The sequence below is a fragment of the Gekko japonicus genome, unplaced genomic scaffold, assembly GCF_001447785.1.
Source record: "Gekko japonicus isolate JY-2015 unplaced genomic scaffold, Gekko_japonicus_V1.1 scaffold154, whole genome shotgun sequence".
Lineage (NCBI taxonomy): Eukaryota > Metazoa > Chordata > Lepidosauria > Squamata > Gekkonidae > Gekko > Gekko japonicus.
Genome location: NW_015172008.1, coordinates 1,162,826 through 1,184,935, shown reverse-complemented (window position 1 = coordinate 1,184,935; position 22,110 = coordinate 1,162,826). Strand labels below are relative to the sequence as shown.

Sequence of the window (22,110 nt, the reverse complement as noted above, 5' to 3'; positions counted from 1 at the left end):
GGTTAAGCAAAATCTCAGTCTGTTGTTGTTCCCAGCAGGCGGTGAAGCCTTGTAATTGCTCAAGCAAGAGAAAAACAAACAAGAAAAAATCCTTTTAAGTTTAAAATTCACTTTAGGCACCCATAACCCTATTGGGATATTTGGTCAATATAGCAGAGTTTTGCCAATTCATAGAAGTGTGATACTGATTGTGGTAAATAAATCTCCCAAGAAGTATGTTGCAAAACCAGTAAACTCATATTTATTCAAGTAGATCCAGTTCCCATTCAGGTTACAGTCAAAAGGAGAGAGAGAAGCCCAATCTAAAGAGTACTTTGTCACAAATGACCAGCTTGTCCGGAATTATGTGTGTGGGAGTATGAGGGCACTGTATAGACAGGAGAGGCCTGCAGAAACATGTGTCTCCTTGGAAGGCCATGTGAAGTGAGTGAGAGGGCAGAGAGAGAGAGGGAGGGAGGGAGGATGGGTCAGAGGGCAGCTTCCAGGTTCAGACAAAGAGAGGTATCCGACTCAAGGAGATATCACCTGTGCACACTTAGAGTGATATAGTACCCCCCAGTATCCAGTTGTGCTGAGTCACTCATGCCAACAGTTTGAATATCCACTCTGCTGTGGAAACTTGCTGGTTGATAAGGGGCCAGTCACACACTCTCAGCTTGATCTACCTCACAGGGTTGTTGTGAGGATGAAATGGAGGAGGTGTAAAATGCATTGGGTCAATATTGGGGGGAAAGTAGGAGTATAAATGAAGTAAATCAATATTCCATCCTATTCGAAGGATAGATGGAGTTTGTGTAGAGCAACTGTTGCTAAATTTAATACACAGATAATTTAGTGGGATAATTGGGAAGTATATTTGAGAAAGTATGTTACAGTGCAATCTGTGGAGAGTTACACTCTTTTAAGTCTATTGATTTAAGTGGATCGAGAAGTGTTTTACTGTGTTTAGGATTGCACTATAGGACAGATTGACTTTTTGAACATATCTTTTCTTGGGCTTTCTGGTCTGCATTAAAGTGCTGGTAGAGGACTCATTCTAGCATTGTGTGTATGACAAGGAAGTGGCAGATTTTTACTCTCTCAGTTCAGTTTGTTTTATCTATGAGAGCTCAGGCAGCATCACTAGCACACACAACCTTTGTGGGGTGAGATACCAACACCTGAAGCTTTTGAAAATGTACCTAGTGAGTTCTGTATTTTTGAAGAAGTGCAAAGCTAAAGAGCACATGGCTTTCTTTACACCAAAATCCCTCCAGGTTTCTAATGATGGAAAGGCCAAATTTCCTCTCTCTCCCTGCCAGCAAAATTACTCCTATTTCTGTATTTCTTAAACATTATGTTTCATGCCATAAACCAGTTCTGGTTTAAATTGCAAAGATTTTAGCATGTGATTTTTGTGTACTTGTTTTAGACTGTGCGTCTCTCCTTAAAACACATGATTTCTCATGTGTTTAGTCTAAATAGTAAAAAAAAAATATTCTCATGTGTTTAGGCTAAATATTAAAAAACAACAACAACAAAACATTTGTAATGTTTAAGACTAGCAAACTTTATAATAGGAGTCAGAATTCCATTTTTAAAAGCATGAATGGTGATCCTAGTTTAGGATAATAATTTCAATATGGCTTTACTCGGAAAATTAAAACTAGAATAGTCTTTGAATATGAAAATTTTCACTTTCTACCCTGATTACTGTTAGACCCCAGGAACACAGTTGCCTCAGACAGGTTCTTTGGAGAGGCAGCATAACAAGATCCTAAATAAATAAGTAAAAACAATAACCACATCACAATATACTCTACATATGAATTCTCTTGCATTTATAGCTCATTCTGTCTCCAGACCTTTGAAGTAAAATATAGCTATTGTACTTGATCAAATCCTTCCATAACACCAGTGGTTTGAAAAAATAGTTTGTGGAAATATTAAAAAGGAGGGGATTCCATTTTTTTTTTTAAAACCCCTTTATATGAATAATATAAAAGTTCCTAGGCTAAATCACTTTCATTCCTCCCATATCTTCTTATTTCTATTTTCTTTATATGGAAATTTCACCCAAATTGTCCCTAAATTGCTTATTGAAGGTTAGAAATTCCACCCATATTCTACCTCTACCAACAAAGGAAAAATGAAAGAAAAATCCTTTATAAAGGAGATGTTTCTGAATCCGAATTGGTTGTGCACCATTTGAAAATACCTTTAAATGATTTCACGTAAATGATTTTTTAAAATGTATATTCTGCGTGGTGTGTTCTGAAGTTGAAAAGCAGTCAGTCTTCTAAGTGGTCTTTGATTGCTGTGAAACTGTTAATATGATATTAATTCCTTCGTCTTGCATCTGTCTTATTTTGGAAAGCTTTTTTGATACACTCTACTGATGGCATAAATGGAACACTTAAATGGAAGACTAAGCGAGTCAAGAGTTATGTTAGCAGCAGCATAAATGCTGCTGAGAAGAATGGTGAGTTTAGGCTGCAGATGTTTGGAATTAATCAACCTCTGCATTAATGTACCAGCTATATGTATCTTACTAACAATGGGGTAAATCCTCCCCCTGTCCTACCACTCCACAGAGCAGTGCTTACGTATTTATTAATTAAAATATTTATACCCTACTTTTCCTTTTGGCTCAAGTCTGAAGACTTCCGCCAGCCTAGGGATCCTTCCTCTGAATTAAGTGACCCTTCTGTGGGAGGAAGAGCCACTCAAGGTGGAGGAAGGCTACCTAGGCTGAAGGAAGTCTACTTCAAGGATGATTGGATCCACCCTGATGTACCCTGGAGGTAAGTGAGAATTATATAGCTTTCTAATCTTCTAAGTGTTATGTATTTTCCTTGTTCTAATCTTTTGTTTTTGACTAAATGCCCAGTTACAGTTTGTGAGTTCCGTTGCGCAAAATATCTGTGTTTGTGTGAAGGACTGCATATTTACTGTTATTGATGGCTACTTAAAACACATTTGCCATCTGCTGGGTGCAGTAAATGTACTACATTTGTAGAAGTTTGCAAAATGTACTGTAGATGATTATTTAACTGTTGGGATCAGTTGAGGTACAAAGGTAGGAAAATACTCAGTGTGGTGTAGTGGTTAAAGTGTCAGACTAGCATCTGGGAAATCCAGGTTCAAATCCACACGTGCCATGGAAGCTTGCTGAGCGACCTTGGGCCAGTTAACACACACTCAGCCTAACCTACCTCACAAGGTTGTTGTAAGGATACAACAGAGGAGAGGAGAATGATGCAAGCTGCTTTGGGTCCCCATTGTGGTAGAAGGAGGAATATAAATAAGATAAAATAAAATAAGAATACTCCAGTTTATCTGCTTTGGGTCCCCATTGTGGTAGAAGGCGGAATATAAATAAAATAAGATAAAATAAAATAAAATAAGAATACTCCAGTTTATTGTGATATTATCATTTTACAAGGCTTTTAGATGCCCAGGGCCATGACTCATCTTTTTAAAGCCATTTATTTTGATCTGTTTGCTGCTAGCTACAGTATAACTTAGTGCTTCTGGTGGTGAAAGTCATAATAACTATGGGAAAGGTGTTACCATATGTTTCATTTTTCACATTGGTAAATATTGCGAGATTTGTTAGAGACCATAGCCATCTGTACCATCTGAGTTATTTAACAGCAGGCAAAATAGAGTAACACACCCTTGTCTGTTGTTGGATCTCTTGATATCATGGTGTCGTTACAGGAAGAAAACGTCCTATTAAAAGCCACTGTCCCTCACAATGATATTGATGATGGCAGTAGAATGATGCTGGTGACTGAGCAATGACATTGTGAACGACATAATTGTCTTGATGCTTTAGAAATGAAGGGCTAATTAAAAGTACAAGTAAGGACAGACTCTATTATACCTCAGCAGTCCCAGGTAGGAGGAGTGATAAGTAGTGTACTAATGAATTCACTGGCTTTTAGGTCTAGAATAAACAAAGTGGTAAAATACAGAGAACAGATGTGGAGGCCATCTCACGCACTTACCAATACGAAAGCCATTCCACAATGTCTTGAAACAGCTGCAACCCATTGTCTGAATAAATGACAGTATTCATGTGATTCTGAGATAGTGTGGAGATTACAGCTCTCCCTCCACTATATCCATGCTTTGAATAACTGACCTGCCATACTGCTTTGTGCCAGATCTGGATCTCACTTTAGCAGCGTTTGCATACTCTTAGGTGTTTCACAATTTACACTAATCAAGTCTACACATTTAATGATCTAAAGAAGGGTTTCGTTCAATATTCTTCCATTTTGCATTCATATGAATATCTTTAGATGTATTAGAGTATTGAAGGCCCTTACCGTCCAGTGTGATTTGAAGCATTGGTGTTTGCAAGGGGAAGAATGATGCTAATAAGCTTGTATTGCTGGGTAAGTATTGCAAGTAAAAATAGTTGTAGTTAGTGACTCATCGAATCTTTTATTAATAAGTTTGGTGCTAGAGGGAAGAAGTCCTGAAAAAGAATTGGAGGAGGGGATGAATAATTGGCAACCCTTCGCTCCAGAATACTCCTAAATTCATAGGGGCAAAATTCAGGTCAATTTCCCCACTGCGCTCTCTTGCTTTTTTCCCTTTAACTGACTCTCAACTGCACGCAACATTCTGAGGACAATGAGCATGCTAAGTTCTTACCAGACCAAGGGTTTTTTTTGGGGGGGGGGGAGGTTGGGTGTGGTGGAATGTTCTTTCAAAATCTCACATTTTCTTCCTCACTATGTAGTTTGTTGGTATCCTCATTTTGCTGTCCTACTGTTAAGTGTTCAATCATCAAAACTTTTAGATGGAATTATGATTTTTTTAATTGACCAGCATGGGCAGTACTCAGTTCTGACTGCCCCAATCTGAATTCCTTCTTTGAGTCTGCTGGTCTGACATTGTAACCATTACACCACACTAGCTCTCTGAAGGTACCATGAAGTTCTGTTATTTAAAACAGAGCATCCCTTCAAAGGCTATGGGAGAAGGGTTGATTTTGCACACAATAAACGGGTGTTTGATGTTCATGTTCTTCTGAAGAAACACAAGGCCTGTAGAATGCATAAATATAGACTGTGGAATAGCTTTTCTGAAATAAATGGATATGAATTAGGAAAACAATAACTAATTCAGCTATCATGTAGAAAAACCGGAAAATATGTAGTTGGTTTATCTGCCTGAAGGTTTTAAATCTAGTAGTAGGAAACCAGCCTATCTTCAAAAAAGAGTCATTTTTTAAACTTCCAAAATATATTCCATATAGTGCTTTTAGAGAAGAAGCTACACTAAAAGTAAAATCTTGCCAGTATTATCTGATAAACCCTCCATTCCATCTCCATTTATTAACAGGTTTGTCTACACTGCTCATAGACATTTAGACAATATGAAGTTACATAAAACCCAACATTATTTAGAATATAGGGTTTAAGATAAAATACAAAACAAGGATATAGGTCATTCTATAGACATAGACAAATGGGCAGAGATATGGAAAGCTGTTAAGTATATGAGAGCTATCAAGTATAAAGAAAATATTTATAAAATCTTTCATCGCTGGTACTGGTCACCAGACAAGTTAGCAAAATGTAACCCCTCCATTTCAAAGGACTGCTGGAAGTGTGAATCAAATGTAGGAACATTTATTCATATGTGGTGGCGGTGTGGTAGAGTACAGGAATATTGGAAGATGATACAAAAGTTAATATCAGAAATATTGAATGTAAATATGAGGTTGTCTCCAGAAATAGCTTTATTAAACATTATTCCGGACTCTTACAAATCAAATGATAAATACCTGATGATTTATATTTTAACATCAGCCAGGATAGTGTTAGCCAAATTCTGGAAGCCAAAGGAACTTCCCACTAGAGATGAGGTAATATATAAGGTATTAGAGATAGCAGAAATGGACAAACTAAGCCTAACCTTACAAAGAAAGGATGATAACATTTTTTGGGGAAGATGGGCATGTTTATATGACTGGATAAATAAGACATGGAAAATTTAGACGCAAATATGTAAAAATGTTGTATGTTTGGAATGTGATTGCTTTCTATAAAACTGATAAATAAAATTTAAAAAGAAGATAAAATACAAAACCAAACTTCCAAATGAAACATCCTTATAGTCTCCAAAATACACTAACTAACAGATTCATAATTTAAGCTTTGTTGTTAATTAATTAATTTAGGATATTTCATTGCCTGCTCTTTATTAATTTATTTATTTTCAAAATTTCTGTCCTGCTTTCTGCCCTTACGAAGGCTGCCAATGTGGCTAACAATTTAAAACATATGTGATAAAATTACATTATGAAACTATTAAAATAATTCCCCTTCCCAAATATACCTCATTAAAACAACATTAAGAGTTTAAAAACATAAAACAGAATACATATAAAACATAAAACACGGCTTAGGAAGGAGGGATCACTGAGGGAATGCCAAATGAAATAACAAAGTCTTCACCTGCTGGTGGAGGAGGACAACAGAAGGGGGGCAGACAGATCTCCCTGGGAAGATTGTCCCAGAGCTTTGGTGCCTTAACTGAGGTGGCTGTGTCCCATGTTGCCATCCACCTAATCTCAGAAGGTGGAGACACCCGAAGGAGGGCCTCCAAAGATGACCATAGCAGTCAGGCAGGTTTATAAGGGATTAGGCAGTCCTTCAGGTATGTAGGTCCCAGATCATACAGGGCTTTGGATGTCAAGACCAGCACCTTGAATTCTGCCCCAAAGCAAATTGGAATCCAGTAGAGGGGGGCCAAAATGAGTGGTATGACTCCTATGACCTACTCCAGCAAATTGGAATCCAGTATAGGTGGGCCAAAATGAGTGGTATGACTCCTATGACCTGCAGCATTCTGTACCAATTGAAGTTTTCAAACACTTTTCAAGAGCATCCCCACACAGAGCGCATTGCAGTCATGTAATCTAGATGTAACCAGGGCATGGACTACAGTGGTCACATCTTTTCTGTCCAGGAAAGGCCACAGCTGGCTAACCAGTTGAAGCTGGTACAAAGCAGTAGGCCTGGGTCCAATAGTAGGCCTGGGTCCAAGAGCACCCCCAGTCTATAAACCTGTTCCTTCAAGGGGAGTGCAACCTTATCCAGAATGGGTGACACGTTAAATCATGGCTCAGACCTTCCACCCACCAGTAGCACTTCCATCTTTTTAGGATTAAGCTTCAGTTTATTAGCCCACATCTACTGCAAAACAGTCCCCAAGCACTGGATCAGGGTTTCTACAGCCTCCACTGGATCGGCTGGAAGTGTGAGATAGAGCTGAATGTCATCCATGTATTGGTGACAACCCAACCCATATCTCCTGATGACCTATGTAGATATTAAAGAGCATACGGAACCTTGTGGGACCCCAAAGGCCAAGTGTCTGAACAGCAGTCCTCTAGCACTACCTTCTGAAACTTACCCTCCAATTAGGACCGAAACTACCACAGAACAGTGCCTCCAATCTCAGTCCAGAAAGGCGGTCCAAAAGGATAACATGATTGATGTTACTGAGAGCCTCTGAGAGGTCCAGGAGAATCAACAGAGTTACACTCTGTCCGTTTCCCAGTGTAAGTCATCCACTAGGGTAACCAAGTCTGTTTCAGTCCCATAACCAGGCCTGAAAACACATTAAACAATTTGCTTCATTGAGGAAGGCTTGGAGTTGTTCATCCTCCACCTGGTCAGTCACCTTGCTCAAGAATGAAACATTTGGGACTGGTTGATAATTACTGAGATCTCCTGAGTCAAGGGTCCACTTCTTTAGAAGTGGACGCACCACAGCCTGTTTCAAGTCTGCGGTGACCACCCTCTCTCTTATGTGAGTATAAAGTGCCATCAAGTTGCAGCCAATTTATAGTGACCCCAGCAAGGGGCTTTCAAGGCAAGTGATTAAACTGAGGTTGTTTGCCAGTGCCTTCCTCTGCAAAATCTTCCTTAGTGGTCTCCAGCTACTGACCCAGCTTAGCTTCTGAGATCTGACAAGATTGGCCTATACTGTACCATTCCACATCCACCCTCTCTTAAGAAAGCATTAACTAATTCTCGAACCCAGCCAGCCTTCCCACTTGCCCGAAGATTTAATTGATCATGAAGGGCAAGGGTCATACAAGCATGTGGTAGGCCTAAAACTTCCAAGGATCCTGTCCACATTCTCAGTCTGAATAAACTGAAAAGTATCCCACACAATTGAAGAAGTCGGTACCCTGGCACCATCCATCCCTGTTGCTGCTAACATAGAGTCCAAATTGGAATGGATGCAAGAGATTTTATCTGCAAAGTGCTGAGCAAAATGGTCACAGTGAGCCATTGAGCAGACCACCTCCTCCTGCAGGTCAGATCCAAACCGGCCTCTAACAACTAGAACAGCTCCACTAGCCTACACTGTACAGACACAATGGTGACAGAAAAGTGTTGTTTCTTTGCCACCATCACCACCACAGAGTACGCTTTAAAATGAACTTTTGCCTGCCTCCTATCAGATTTGGCCCAAGTCTTCCTCCAATTTTGATCTAGCCATCTCCCTTGTCTTTTCATCATCTGCATCCCCTCAGTAAACCAAAGTGCTACCTGGGCTCTAACAGCTGAGAGAGGGAGCCTGGAAGCGATTGTGTCAACTGCCGGGGTCATTTCCTCTTTCCAGAGGTCAACCAGGGCATTGACAGGAGCACCAACCATATCAACAGGAAAATCCCCTTGAGCCATGAGAAAGCTGTTCAGATCCATTTGGCTCTGGAGGCAGATCATAATAGGCCCCCACTCTTTTCAAGTCTTGATATCCCTGTAAATCTAAACTCAGGCAGGTTTTATCTGTCCATGACAAAGGAACCAGCTTCAGTTCCTCCACCCTCAGATTACATTCCTCCTGCCCAGGACAAAATACCAGATCACAAGTATGACCTGCACAGTGTGAAGGACCAGTTATTACTTGAGACAGGCCCACGTTTGTCATGGAGGCTATTCAATCCTGACAAGACGGCTTTGGCGTGAATATGAAGTCCCCCAGGACAATCAACACTACCCCTGAGACCAGCTCTGTCAGCTTAGGTAGGGAGACTCCTCCACATGCATGACCCTGGGTCAGTCATCGTTCTCTTAGAGCTGTTCTGTTCAAGAGCAGTTATCTCAGAGCTCTCTCAGCCCCACCTACCTCGCAGGTACGGTAATTTTTGTTACAGTAATTTTAATTGTAAGCCACCTTGAGCAGGACTCTGACGAGGCAGCATAGGAATATCCTAAATAAACAAACAACAAAGCTAAAATTATAAGCCACCATCAAGTGTGCTAGAAGGCTGTTGTTCCAGAGTAATAATCAGTCTGGGTTTAAATAACTATCTTGAAGGCCATCTCTGTCATTACCTGACAGAAGATTAAGCAGATGGTAGTCTTTAGAATAACTGGAGAAGAATACTAATAGGGGAGTAAGCAAAGATGCGCTCAACTGTGCTTATAGCCTACAAGAGAAGAACAGATATTGGTTGGTTTCTGGAGTCTGAGAGTCACTAGGAGAAAACCTTTATTCATGTAGGGTATTGGAGAATCTTTTGAATAGTTCTGTAATTGGCAAAGCATTTAATTTAGCCAAAAAATAATAATGGTGGTGAAAAACTGGAATGGTAAGAAAACAGAGGTAACTGCTGCAAGTGAAAGGGATTGAGGGTAGAAAACCCAGTGCAGGAGGTGAACAAATATGCTTAACATCAGTTGTAAGAGAGAACTTTTTTTATTAGAGCAAAGGGTCTATTAAATTCCAGAGCAAGTAACTGGCGAGTAGAAAATCGCAGTGCCATAATCTTTATATCTGCTTTCTGGTTCCAGTTACTCACAAAATGATCCAATCTGTGATGGTCATGTAGAGGAGGCAGAGAATTTGCAAGAGATAATTTCAACTGGAACTTTATAGCAGCAGGCCAGGCCAAAGTAGCTAGTGACCTTAAATTGGTTTTGAGTTGGAGAATTGAAGAGGACACACTCAGCATGCGACCCCAAAAACTGCATGTAGAAAAGATCCCTGGATTGTTTCCATTCTGGGACTAAGGGTTCCAATAGGAGCTCCATACAACAGCTTCTCAGTTTTTTGGCTAAGCTCAAATGTAAATCTTCAGATTACAGATGTGAGCCTGTTTCTCTAATCAAGACCTTGTGACCAGCCTATTCTGGGGAAGTTTCAGCTACTCCCGGTCACACAGGAGGTTTTGGGCCGGAAGAGGGATGGATCGGGGGTGCAGCAAAAGGGCGCGATCTCACCGCAACATCTGGGAATCGGCGCGCACCTGTCCCCGATCCGTCCCTTTAGGCCTAAAATGCGCACTAAAAATAAACCTAGTAAAAGGTAGAACCAACCTGACACGCCGCATCAAGCGCAGCCGTCGGATCGCCGGCACGCCCATCTGCAGGAGCAATCGAGGCTCCCAGCTGAACTGCGCATGCGCACACATGCGCAGCTGGCTGCCTCGCGCTCCCGTCTGTGGCTTTCCCCCCGGCATCTGATCGTGCTGGGGAGCAACTGCGCGGCGGCTTAGGGGATCTGTGTGATCCCGCTGCTGCGTGTCTCTTTTGGTGCGGCTTTCAAAAGCTGCACTTTGCCCGCAGCAATTTCCCCCCGTGTGGCAGGGGCCATAGTAGGGCAGATAGACCACTACAGTTTCTTCCCTTGTTCCTTTACAGTGTTCTCCACCAGCACAATAAGAAATACCTGAGAAAGTTTGCGGTCCTGGGGATCGCACTGGAGTCTGTGTGAGTTTGTGTATACTTATACAAACTTCTTTGCTGACCCTGTAAAGAAAGTTATGCTACAGTACCAGTGAATCTTGTTTGTACCAGTGCTGGTTGAGGTCTCCTTATAATAGCATTACAAAGAAAGTGCATGGCTGATCAGACTTGTCAAGTAATATGGGGACTTCAGTGCTGCATCCTCATATTTGCATACAGGCATGCATGTTAATTGTGCATGCACTATTGGCCAGCATGCCAAAAGACTGAACTGTCCCCAGTATACACAATGTATAACCAGTCATACACTTAAAGTATTCCTGGACTTTGCTTTGATTCCTTTGACATGATCACAAATAGCTCTACAGCAGTGATACTCAGTGGCTTGGGAACCACATGTGGCTTTTTGACATGCCCCTTATGGTCATTCTGAGCACAGTTCCACGATGTGGCACCTGCCTCATGTTTCAGGAAAGTGGGTAGGGACCTTGCCTGGTGGGGCATGTAGTTGGCAGGTTGTTTCAAGCCACTATCAGAGGAACTGGTGAGAACCACCCTGAGGTGCAGGCCTCATGTCAGGGAAGAAACTCTTTTGGTTGATAGTAATTGCAAAAGTGGATTTCTGCAAGGCATGGAGTAAGTACCATTGTTTTAGAAGCTGTTGCATTTAAAATTGAATTTTAGCTTTGATGAGAATGATGGGGATTGGGTATCAACATGGACCAGATAATCAGAAATATAGGCTTAATTATATGGGCCACATTTGTTAGTACACTGAGCAGTATGTATGGTGGAAGTGTCAAGTCACAGCTGACGTATGGCAACCCCATAGGGTTTTCAAGGCAAGTGATTAAGCAGAGGTGGTTTGCCCTTGCCTTCCTCTGCAGAATCTTTCCTGATGGTCTCCCATCCAAGTACTGACCTTGCTTAGCTTCCAAGATCTGACAAGACTGGGCCGTACTATACCATTCCAAATCTGTTATGGTGGGTACAGAACATTAAATGAGATTCCCCAGTGCCATGGAAATGTATGAGTATAGTTCATAATGAACTTTACTTCATTTAGGCATCACATATTTTCTCTTGAACCCAGTCATCATATGCACTGACTCAGTGGAACGATGATTGGAGAAGCTCAGTTAGATATCTCCTAAGGCACAAGGAAGAGAAAGTTTGTTTCCTGTTGCAAGAAATTTGTTGAAACAACCTAATTGTACTAGCACTTGTGGAACGCTGCTTACTAACACTTGACAACAGCTTTCAGTGCTGAACTTTTAAAAGGCAATTGATACTTTGCTGCACCTTGATCTCCACCATTTTGCGTTTGCAGTTATAAAACACAAAATCTTAATACTATACAGCTGGAGGCAACATCAAAGATTAACAGGGATATTGTAATCACTGAAGTCAATGGGCTTAGGAGGATGTATCTCTGCTTAGGGTGGTGCTAAGAGTATAGTCACAGATTGTACTCAAGGTAATTCCCATTAATTACTGGGATGTGAGTAAAGAATGTCCTTTTAAAACTGCTCCTATTTTGTATCTACAAATTCATGTGAGAATTAATATGTAGTAGCTCTTGGTCTATAGTACTGCCTGACTTGGGTCTCTCTAAAAACAGGTTCTACAGTTTGCTTCTTAAGTACAGAAAGGGATTTAAATTAAGGCTATTTCAGACACTGGTTGCTAAATGGTGATATGACACTGTTGATGAATAGGAGATGTGATTCAGAACAGATGTAATCTTGCTCCTACCATACGGGCTGTTTTATTGTTGCCCTGATCTAGAGGCAGGCAAGGCAAGGCAAGGCAAGGCAGTGCATGGGGGGGCTGCTCTGTGCACCTACTTACTCAGCCATCTTTTCTGCAACAAAGGAAGGGGCTTGGATTTAGGTCTCCACAGTTGCTAAACTGGTGATTTCCACCATCAGTTGATGACCACAGCTTCTATGCCTGCAGCATTCCTTTGCATGCAGTCAACAGACATTCTTGTTGGATTGGGGCATTTCTGTTCTCAAACTAAGTGCCATGCCAGGGTCTTGCTTACAGAATGTACAGAGAGACTATACTTTGTTTGCATGCCAAACAACCAGGAGCAAGGAAAGCATTTATAACAACACTCAAATGCCTTCTAAAAGCTCTCCCGTCCAAGCAAAAGCCTTTTGTCATGTGTTTCTATGTTAACTATAACAAATTCAAGCTCCAGTCCAAAGCATATTTACTTGGAAATGAATCCTATTGAAAATAATAGGATGTCTTTGAGTAAGTATGGTTGGGATATCCCGCAGTATTGAAATACTTTTCTTCTCTTTATCAAAACATGCAAATAATAAGCATACATTATTTATATTCATTTGTATCAATCATATTTTACAACATACAAAATACACAATTTTTCTTCATTAGTATCATTATTGGAATGCTAAAGAACAATTTGCATATGTAACAAAGAGAATCCCCCACCCCGTTGGTAAATGATGCCATCCCTGTGACCTATTCTTATGAGCAATCTAATTTTCTGTTTTCCCATTCCCAGAAATGACATCCTTACTGCAGTGTTTCTGGCATTATTTTGAATGTGACTTCCTTTTTAATTTTCTGTCTCTCCTTTTGCTTTTTAGTGTACACAATTCTTTCTAAGGTGCACTCTGAACGGAACGTATATCCTTCTGCTGGGGTTCTTTTTGTTCATGTTTTGGAGAGAGAATACTTTAAGGGGGAGTTTCCTCCATATCCAAAGCCTGGTAAGAGATGCTGATAATCTTTAAAGTGTGTCATTTGTGCTGAGATGTAATCATACATATACATTTGCATTTGAATATGCATGGTAAAGCTGATATAGCAGTGTGACTGACAATGCAATCTTAAACAGATTGCATCCTTCTGAGCTCACTGACTTCAATGCACTTAGAAAAGTAGAACTCTGTTTAGGAGTGCACTGCAAAAGACTGATCTTTGGATTAAGATGTTCCTGGTTCAGAACGGTGAGATCCATGCAGTGTTATTCCCACATAAGCCTCACTGAAATAAGTGGGAATTGCTTGTGGGCAATGACTAGTGAATTCTGCCCATAAAGCCTTCAGTGTTTTGAATTATAGGGTGGAACATGAAACACAGGGTACTCAAAGGGCCCCCTGAAAATAGTAGGGTAGCAGACATAAATGCATTGAGCAAGCGAGCAAGCTCTCATGCTAGAAGCAGGGGTGGAAAACTGCCTTTAATTTTACTGGAGTTTGTACCAGAGAGGCTTATAGTTCAGAACTGTGTAACTGATGGCTGTGGGTTATTACATGTTTAAAGAGAGTGGGGTCACATCACCCTTGCTGTTGGCTAATATTGTCAGTGACTCCTGTCATTTTTACTTACTGAGCATATATTCAGAATGATTATTCTTTTATGAGTATATTGCTGTGCTGAGAATAGGAACTGACAGCTTGCAGTTTTCTTATTTTACTACTGGCAGTGCCTTAGCAGTAAAAAAAACCCCCACTGTCCTGTTGATATTGCAGAAAACCATATTCTAAATTGGATGTCCTGTTTATCCAGGTGAGACAAACAATGATCCTATAACATTTAACACAAACCTAATGGGTTACCCTGACAGACCTGGTTGGCTACGATATATCCAGAGAACACCATACAGTGATGGAGTGCTGTATGGATCACCGACTATAGAAAACGTGGGCAAACCAACCATTATTGAGGTATGTTCTAGGAAATACCAGTTCTTTATATAGAAATGGCATCAGACATTTGAACACAAACGTGTCATCATGAAATGATGTACTGTTTAATAGCAGTCTTCATTTTTTATGTGTGAGTAATCATTGTGGTGGTGTTCTGGATTTTATCAGCAGCCGATACATGAAGTGTAAGCATAAGACATGTATTTCTAATCACCTGCATAGAGTGTCTTTAATTTATTGAAGTGGAGATCTTTCCCAGCCCTGCTATGTGAGACTGTTTTAATTCGAATGCAAGAGGTTGAATTTGGAGCCTTCCAGAGAGGCTTTTTCCTAGCCCTGTTGCCTGAGATCCAGCGGGATATGAATGTGGGAGTTTGTGCATACAAATTGTGTGCTCTGTGCACTCGTGTCTCATCCTGATCATATTTTTTCATGTCTTGCTCAAGTCTCTTACATTCATTTGATGAGGGTAAGCAGCTGCTTGTGAAATCTAATGTCACAATAAACAAATTAGGCTCAACGTGCACTCTGTCTTTTTGGCAAGCTGAAGGCTAATTCCAGGGTCTCCTGACCTGGTGAGATCTTGTCAGATTTCTGAACTGTCTTAGAAACCATTATGGTTCAAAAGATGATTAATAAATACAGTGCACTAATAAATACATTCTTTTTATCCTCTGCATTGTTTCCCTTCCCACCTCATTGGCTGGTAGATGGAGGGGCTTAAAGGCTGCTTTCTCCATTATGTTTAAACCAGTGAACATTTTAAAATCCCAGAGGAGCAGCATATTACAATGAAGAAGTCAACAACTAATTTATTACAGCATGAGCTTTCATAAGTAATAGCTTATTTCAGTGGATTACTGAAGTGGAGACATATATAAGTGAAGGCATATATCTATCTCACTTAAATATGAGTATATGTGGACCTCTGTTTAGCTACTGCAATAGCAAGGCCTACTACAGTAATCTAGTAGGATTACCTTCCCGTGCAGATACTTTAGATCTGCGTGTGCAGACAACCCTTCTGAATTCACATTCTCTCTTGTTCGTAGATTTAATTTCCATCAGAAAAAAATATTGATGCTAGGTTGGCCAAATTATTGAAAAAGCTACCTAGAGTCTGAAGAATGGGGATGTTCATACCATTGAAAGCAATGGATAGCAGTTGCATTCATATGTGCATTCAGATGACCAACTGATTTATACATGAGGGTTTTGAAAGTACGGATATCCAAGATGCTCCATAGCATTGCTGCAAATATCTAAGACCATGGGTTGAAAAAGCAGACATATTTGAAAAAATAAATGGACAGGTTTCACAGAGCCCTAAAGATATCCATCACTTTAAAAGGTATTTTTTATATGTTGTGTTGAATGTGGCATATAAGGAAAGTTTTCCTGACAGCACCAAAGCTTCATCTAGTTCTACAATTTCTACTTTACAATGGGATGCTTAGAAGTAGGGTAAGAAGGCAACAACTCATATGTATCCATTCTTTTTAGAAATGGATGTGTATCAAATGTATTATGGAAGTGACCCTATTCTCGGCTTAGTTGAAATACTTGTTTAACTTGCTCAGTGGGCTATTGAACTTCTTTAGATGTTTTTGTCAACTTAAGGCATTGTTTGGAGGACTCATTGTGGATTTCCCCCCCAACTTGTTTTCCTTCTTCTCCATTGCTCTTCAAATGGCAAGAGTCTCCCCACACCACTATTAGACAGGTTATTCACCCTCAACTACTATTATCAACATTTTGAAATGAATATGTTAGAACATTAGTTTCTTGTGCTGACCTGATTTAGTTTTCAAAAATGTAGTAACATTACTGTTATATCCTTTTTCTTCAGATCACTGCTTATAACAGACGTACTTTTGAAACTGCGAGGCATAATTTGGTTATTAATATAATGTCAGCAGAAGGTATGTCTACAGAAAATTTTGTAACATTTTAGATTATATGAGTACAAGTGGAGGACCTGCAAGTACTTGCTTAGGGCATCTCCTTTTCTCCTTTTCTCCTCACTATTTCCTCTTTCCCTTCCTTTGCAGCCCCTCAGTCTCTCTCCTTTTCTTGATTGCTTCTCTCTTGTCCACTCACCAGTCAATCTTCCTTTATCTGTCCCCCTTTCTTCAGCTTTCCCTCCTTCCTTCCCATGGTAGCCTCTCCTTGGGAAAAGTCTGGCCAAGTTGCATGGTGGCCACCACCTCCAGGACAGGCTGAGTTGTGTGCGTAGTGAGTCTCTGCTGGTTGCCACTTGGTCTGTCCCCTAGTTTTTAGGCCTCCAAGTCCACCCCTGCTCCCTCCAGCTTTGCTTTATAGAAATCAAGATTTGGACAGCTGGACATTATTTTTGTGGTTGCCTAGCAACCTTCAAGATGGGCTTGAGACCTCAGAATATACTCTCAGTAGGCAGGGCCAGCTGCAGGGTTTTTTGCACACTAGGCGAGGCTATCAGTATTCTGGACCACTTGGCGTTTCCAAGTTGCTTTTGAGGGGAGACCAATGTGCATGCATGACAGTAGTCTAGTCTTGGAGTTACAGTGGCGTGGATCCACCAGTGGACAGTGAATAACTTTGGAAAAGATCCCCTGACAAAATGAATTGTGAAATGTGTAGGGATCCACACGAACTAAATAATCCCCCCCCCACATTGCACCTGTTTTTCTACATTTTTTCTGCCTACTAGTGTGGCCATTCTTGTTTTCTTCACAAAAAATTGAGGCCAGGGAGAAGAAAGACAAGAATGACAGGTGAAGAACAGTGCAGTCCTAAGCAGTGTTCCCTCTAAGCTGAGCTATCGTGAGCCAGCGCACAGTTTTGTCAGCCTCCGGCTCACACATTCTTGTCTCAGCTCAGGAGGGACGGTTCCAGAGCAAACTCATTTATGCTGCAGCCAAATGGCTCGCTCAAAACTTTAATGCCAACTAGCTCACAAAGTTGAGTTTTTCCTCACAAGACTCCACAGGCAGCTTTAAGGGAGCATTGCTGGCAACCCCTTTCAACTAGATCTGACTTTTACCCAGAGCCACTTTGATTTGATGCTGCGCTGGGGGGGAGTTATCTTTTTTAAAACAAACACTAGAGGAACTCCGAGGACCTGGCTGTCACCTTTTCTCTGTGTTGGCTCTGCGGATGGGGAAGGGCGCTCTTCTCTCCCCCTCCGAGGCTCCCCCCCGCCACCAGCCCCTTGAGGGGGTGAGCGGAGGAGGGAAACCCCCCAGCTGTTCTGCATCCCCCCCGGCTCCTGTGTGCTGCCCCGCCCCCTCCTGCACCTGCCCTATGGGAACCCACCCGGCTGTTTGTCCCGCTCACCCTTCCTCTGGCCAGGAGAGGCGCCAGGACTGGATGGGTCCAAGCGAGTCATGCGAGAGGCAGCGCCAGCGAGGTGGAGCAGCTGGCGCGGCGGAGAGGAGGCTGGGAACTCCCTTCCCCAGGCGGCGAATAAATGTCGAAGGGAGCCACGGCCGCCTGCTGCCATCGCCTGGGGGGCTGAATGCAGGGCCTGGCCAGTCGGCGAGCTTGGGGGGATCCCTGCCACAGTGGCCGAGGGAGGCCCAGGGACAAGAATCCAGATGGCAGGGAGGGGAGGTTGTGGCTCAGGGTGCACATCTCAACGCCAAACTTCCTCAAGTGCCGCCGCCGTCAGAGAGAGAGAGACAAGAGGCAAGGGGTCCCCCCATGCTTGCCCAGCCACCCACCCAGTGACTCACCCAGCAGCCGACATCCAACTGAGGGGCGGCGGTGCCTCTCCAGCACATGGCACGAGCTTTTGGCGGGGGCAGGCGAAGAGGAGTCGGTGGCCAGCACGCGGCACGAGCTTTTGGCAGGGCGCAGGGGGGGCTTTTGGCGGGGGGAGGGTGCCTCAGTCTGGCGCCCCCATGATGGCCACGCTCTAGGTGAGAGTCTAGCTCGCTTAGTGAGCGAGCCGGCCCTGTCAGTAGGCATCCTTTTCTTAAAGCTACAGGTGTTGTTTTTATAATTTTGTGGATTTTTACTCCTCTGGTGTATTTTTTCCCCTGATTCCAGATTTTTTTCCGGCAAGCTTGGGGCTTCCTTCAGGTTTGTAGAGAATTCTCCCCTGTCTGTCATGGCTCCATTTTATAGGTTTTTTCAATCCACACTCTATGGTCCAGTTAAGAATTAGATATACAAGACATAGTTTCATCAGTTTAAATTCTTATACAGTATTTAAACTTTAAAAAGCATTTTGTGTTGAGGAAGAACTATGCACAACTTTCTTCACTCTTGGTTACTCTCCTTTTATCAGTCTGTTTCTGGCATACTTTTTGTTATTTGTTGAAGATAATCTTTTTCTTCCTCTTAAATACACTTCTGAAACCCCATGGTTTGTAAGAACAGCTTGTATTTGAAAAGTGCATCTGGCTCACTGCAGTGATTGCCAAATGCTGGGTTGGATCCAAAGGTAACCTTCTGTTCACCAAGTGAGCCTTCCCTTCCTAGAAGGATTTCTGCTATGAGAAGAAAGAATCTTCTGCTCAGAGAAGACTCTTTCAGTGAATGGAACATGTCATCTTGACTGGAAGTGCACCTTTGGTTCCAGCCCAGTAGTTAAACTGCTCCTGAGCAGTTGAAGTGAGCAGAAATAGAATTAAAAGAAAACCTCTTACATACTTCCATGCAAAAGGAATATTCAGATGTTGGAATAATACAGTTTCTTAGTGCATGTTTTAGAGATCATGAGCAGTCCTCAGAGTTTAGATTTCTCTAGAAACCAGTAGTGGTTGCTTGGTAAATCTTATTAAAATGAATTTTCACATTCATTCATTTTTGTACATGGACAGTTACTATATTGGCAAGTCATTAGTTAGCTACTTTGTTAATTGAAAAGAAACTAAGATGCAATTCACTTTCTTTTGCAATCAGATTTTCCTTTGCCATATCAAGCAGAGTTCTTTATTAAAAACATGAATGTAGAGGAAATGTTGGCAAGTGAGGTTCTTGGAGACTTTCTTGGAGCAGTAAAAAATGTGTGGCAACCAGAGCGCCTGAATGCCATAAACATCACCTCAGCTCTTGATAGGGGAGGCCGAGTTCCTCTTCCTATTAATGATATGAAAGAAGGGTAAGTAAATCTTGGGTTGTGTTTCTTTTAGTGTTCAAATGGTCTATTCCTGACAATTTTTATCTCCATTGAAATTACACATTGAAAAGATTTTTCCCTGAACCATGACAGGGATTCTTAACAACTTATTTACATATATGTTACATGTAGACTCCACCCTTGCTTCATAGAGTCAGAGCAGTCTAAGACCTAACTTTATGTTATGTTTTCCTCATGGCCACCTCCCAGGCATTATTTAGCATGGTTATATGCCCTCTTTCTGTTAAAAAAATTCTTAATGTAATTTACAACAGCATTCATACACAGTCAAAGCCAGCCTTCAACTCCACTATTTAAGACAGTCAAAGATGTATCCCTTAATCCCAACTTCATCTTCCAAGCACCTTAGTAAAATGGCATGATCTACTGTAGCAGAGGCCGGATATAGATCCAGTAAGAGCAAAAGTGAGGCACAGCCTCTGTGTGCATTCCAAAGGAGATCACCAACTAAAGCCACTGCTACTGTCTCCATTCCATAGTCTAGTCTGAAGTCAGTCTGTGTGGGGAATAAAACCAATGAGTTATCCAGGAAAGCGTAGACTTGCCTGGCTACCACTCTCTTGATCATCTTGCCCAGGAAGGGTAGATTGGAGACTGGGCAATAATTGCCCACATCATTCTTCTTTAGTGATCCCCCCCCCCCAAGTATGGGATAAATGGCTGCCTGTTTTAATGACCTGGGGAATGTTCCCTGTGTGATTCAGGGCTTCACTGATATAGTCCTTACATGTTTTCAGCAACTAAGAAAGGCATGGATCCAGTGTATGTGGTGTTCTTCCACAGATCCGAAGATCCTGTTGACATCCATCATGGTTAGTGAATCAAAATGATCCATAAATGGACCAGATGATGCTTTAGGTGTTTTTTCAAGTGTTAGCACAGTATTACAATCGGCACCGAAATACTAAAGTATTTGTAATATTTTGTCAGCAAAGAACTTTGCAAAGGTGTCACAACTAATCATTAGTTCATGTGAATTTGGAGGTTCAAACTTCAGGGAGATGGTAGGCTCTCCTTTGGAGGTTTTTAAACAGAGGCTAGATGGCCATCTGACAGCAATGCTGATTCTGTGAATTTAGGCAGATCATGAGAGGGAGGGCAGGAAGGGTTGCCTCAGTGCTTAGTTCTTGTGGCCCTTTCAGTGGGGGAAGGTATTTATGAATTTCCCGCGTTGTGCAGGGGGTTGGACTAGATGATGCTTGTGGTCCCTTCCAACTCTATGATTTTATTATTATCTTTTGGGGTACCACAGGTTTCCATCTCATTCACAGTACTCTTCAACATCTACATGCAGCTGGGAGTGAACATTTGTCTGGATGGTGTGATCAGTAAACTAATGGAGCTTGGTTCTAGTTTTCTGTTTTAAATCAGGTTCAAATTCAGTTTCATCTCGAAATGATTGCTTTGGTGCTCTAGTGGTTTGTATGTGGGATAGCAGATTGAGTCCGAACAAGAGAGTGGTGGTCACCAGAAGTGCCTGTTAACTTAAGACCTTTAGCTGGCGAGCTGCCTGTGTTCCCTCCTCTTTGTCATGGACCTTGCCACTGCATCCATGGGCTGGTAATTTCCTGTTTAAATAATTGTGCTTTGAACTATGTTAAATGTGCTCAAAACTGCCCATGAAGATTGTTCAAAAGCTGTAGCTAGTGCAGATCTGTAAGCTGACTCTTAGAAGTGCCTGTTAACTTAAGACCTTTAGCTGGCGAGCTGCCTGTGTTCCCTCCTCTTTGTCATGGACCTTGCCACTGCATCCATGGGCTGTTAATTTCCTGTTTAAATAATTGTGTTTTGATCTATGTTAAATGCGCTCAAAACTGCCCATGAAGATGGTTCAAAAGCTGCAGCTAGTGCAGATCTGTAAGCTGACTCTTGGCCAGAGCAACCAATTCTTGCTTATCTCCACTGTCTTCCTGTCTAGTGATGTGCAGTTTGGAAGGAAAAAAATGGTATTTTTCAGACCCAAATATCAGGGAGCCTAAAACACCAGTATTCTTGGATTTCCAGGTTTCAAATACTAGTTTGGTATTCAGATGTGGGTTTATGGGGGCAGATTACAATATTATTCGACTCCATTATTCCTTATGGAGAATCTTTCTGGAGGGCTGTGTTTTTTTTACTGAATCACACCAAAATTGCCATAGAGCTGCTGGTGCCTGTCCTTTAAATAACCACCAAATTTCAAGTGAATTGTACTAAGAGTTCCAATTCTGTGGGGCCCTGAAGAAGGTGTCCCCAGGCATCCTCCATTGCTTGCTATTGTGGGGGAGGGAAGGATTCCATGCTTTCTCCAAGGCAAAGAATAGCCAGAGACACAAGAGCAAGCAAAACAACCCCTGGCCAATAGTCTGTCAAAGCAGACGGGACCAACTAGCCCAAAGAACCAGTGTAGAACAAGTAGAACTATGGGGCAATGTTGCAAGCCTAACACAACCACTGTCAAAGTTGGGAATCCGAGCCAAACCAGTTTAATGAGGTATGTAGTAAAACGATTGACAGGATTGCCCATTGAGAACAATGGGAGATGCTGGAATGCCCATTGGGCCAGGTCTTCCGGTCTTCTGCCGTCCTCTGAAGTTTGCTCAACTTCATG

The 22,110-nt window shown here is 41.8% G+C and overlaps 1 protein-coding gene across 1 annotated transcript in view; it reads left to right on the top strand.

The window, feature by feature from the left end:
* SGCE (sarcoglycan epsilon) overlaps positions 1-22,110 on the top strand; it is a 52,844-nt gene that overhangs the window by 13,443 nt on the left and 17,291 nt on the right. Inside the window, exons 2-5 of the mRNA XM_015420197.1 lie at positions 13,331-13,453; positions 14,256-14,413; positions 16,245-16,317; positions 19,283-19,481. Coding sequence (XP_015275683.1) covers positions 13,331-13,453; positions 14,256-14,413; positions 16,245-16,317; positions 19,283-19,481 — 553 coding nt within the window. The remainder of the gene's footprint in view (positions 1-13,330; positions 13,454-14,255; positions 14,414-16,244; positions 16,318-19,282; positions 19,482-22,110) is intronic.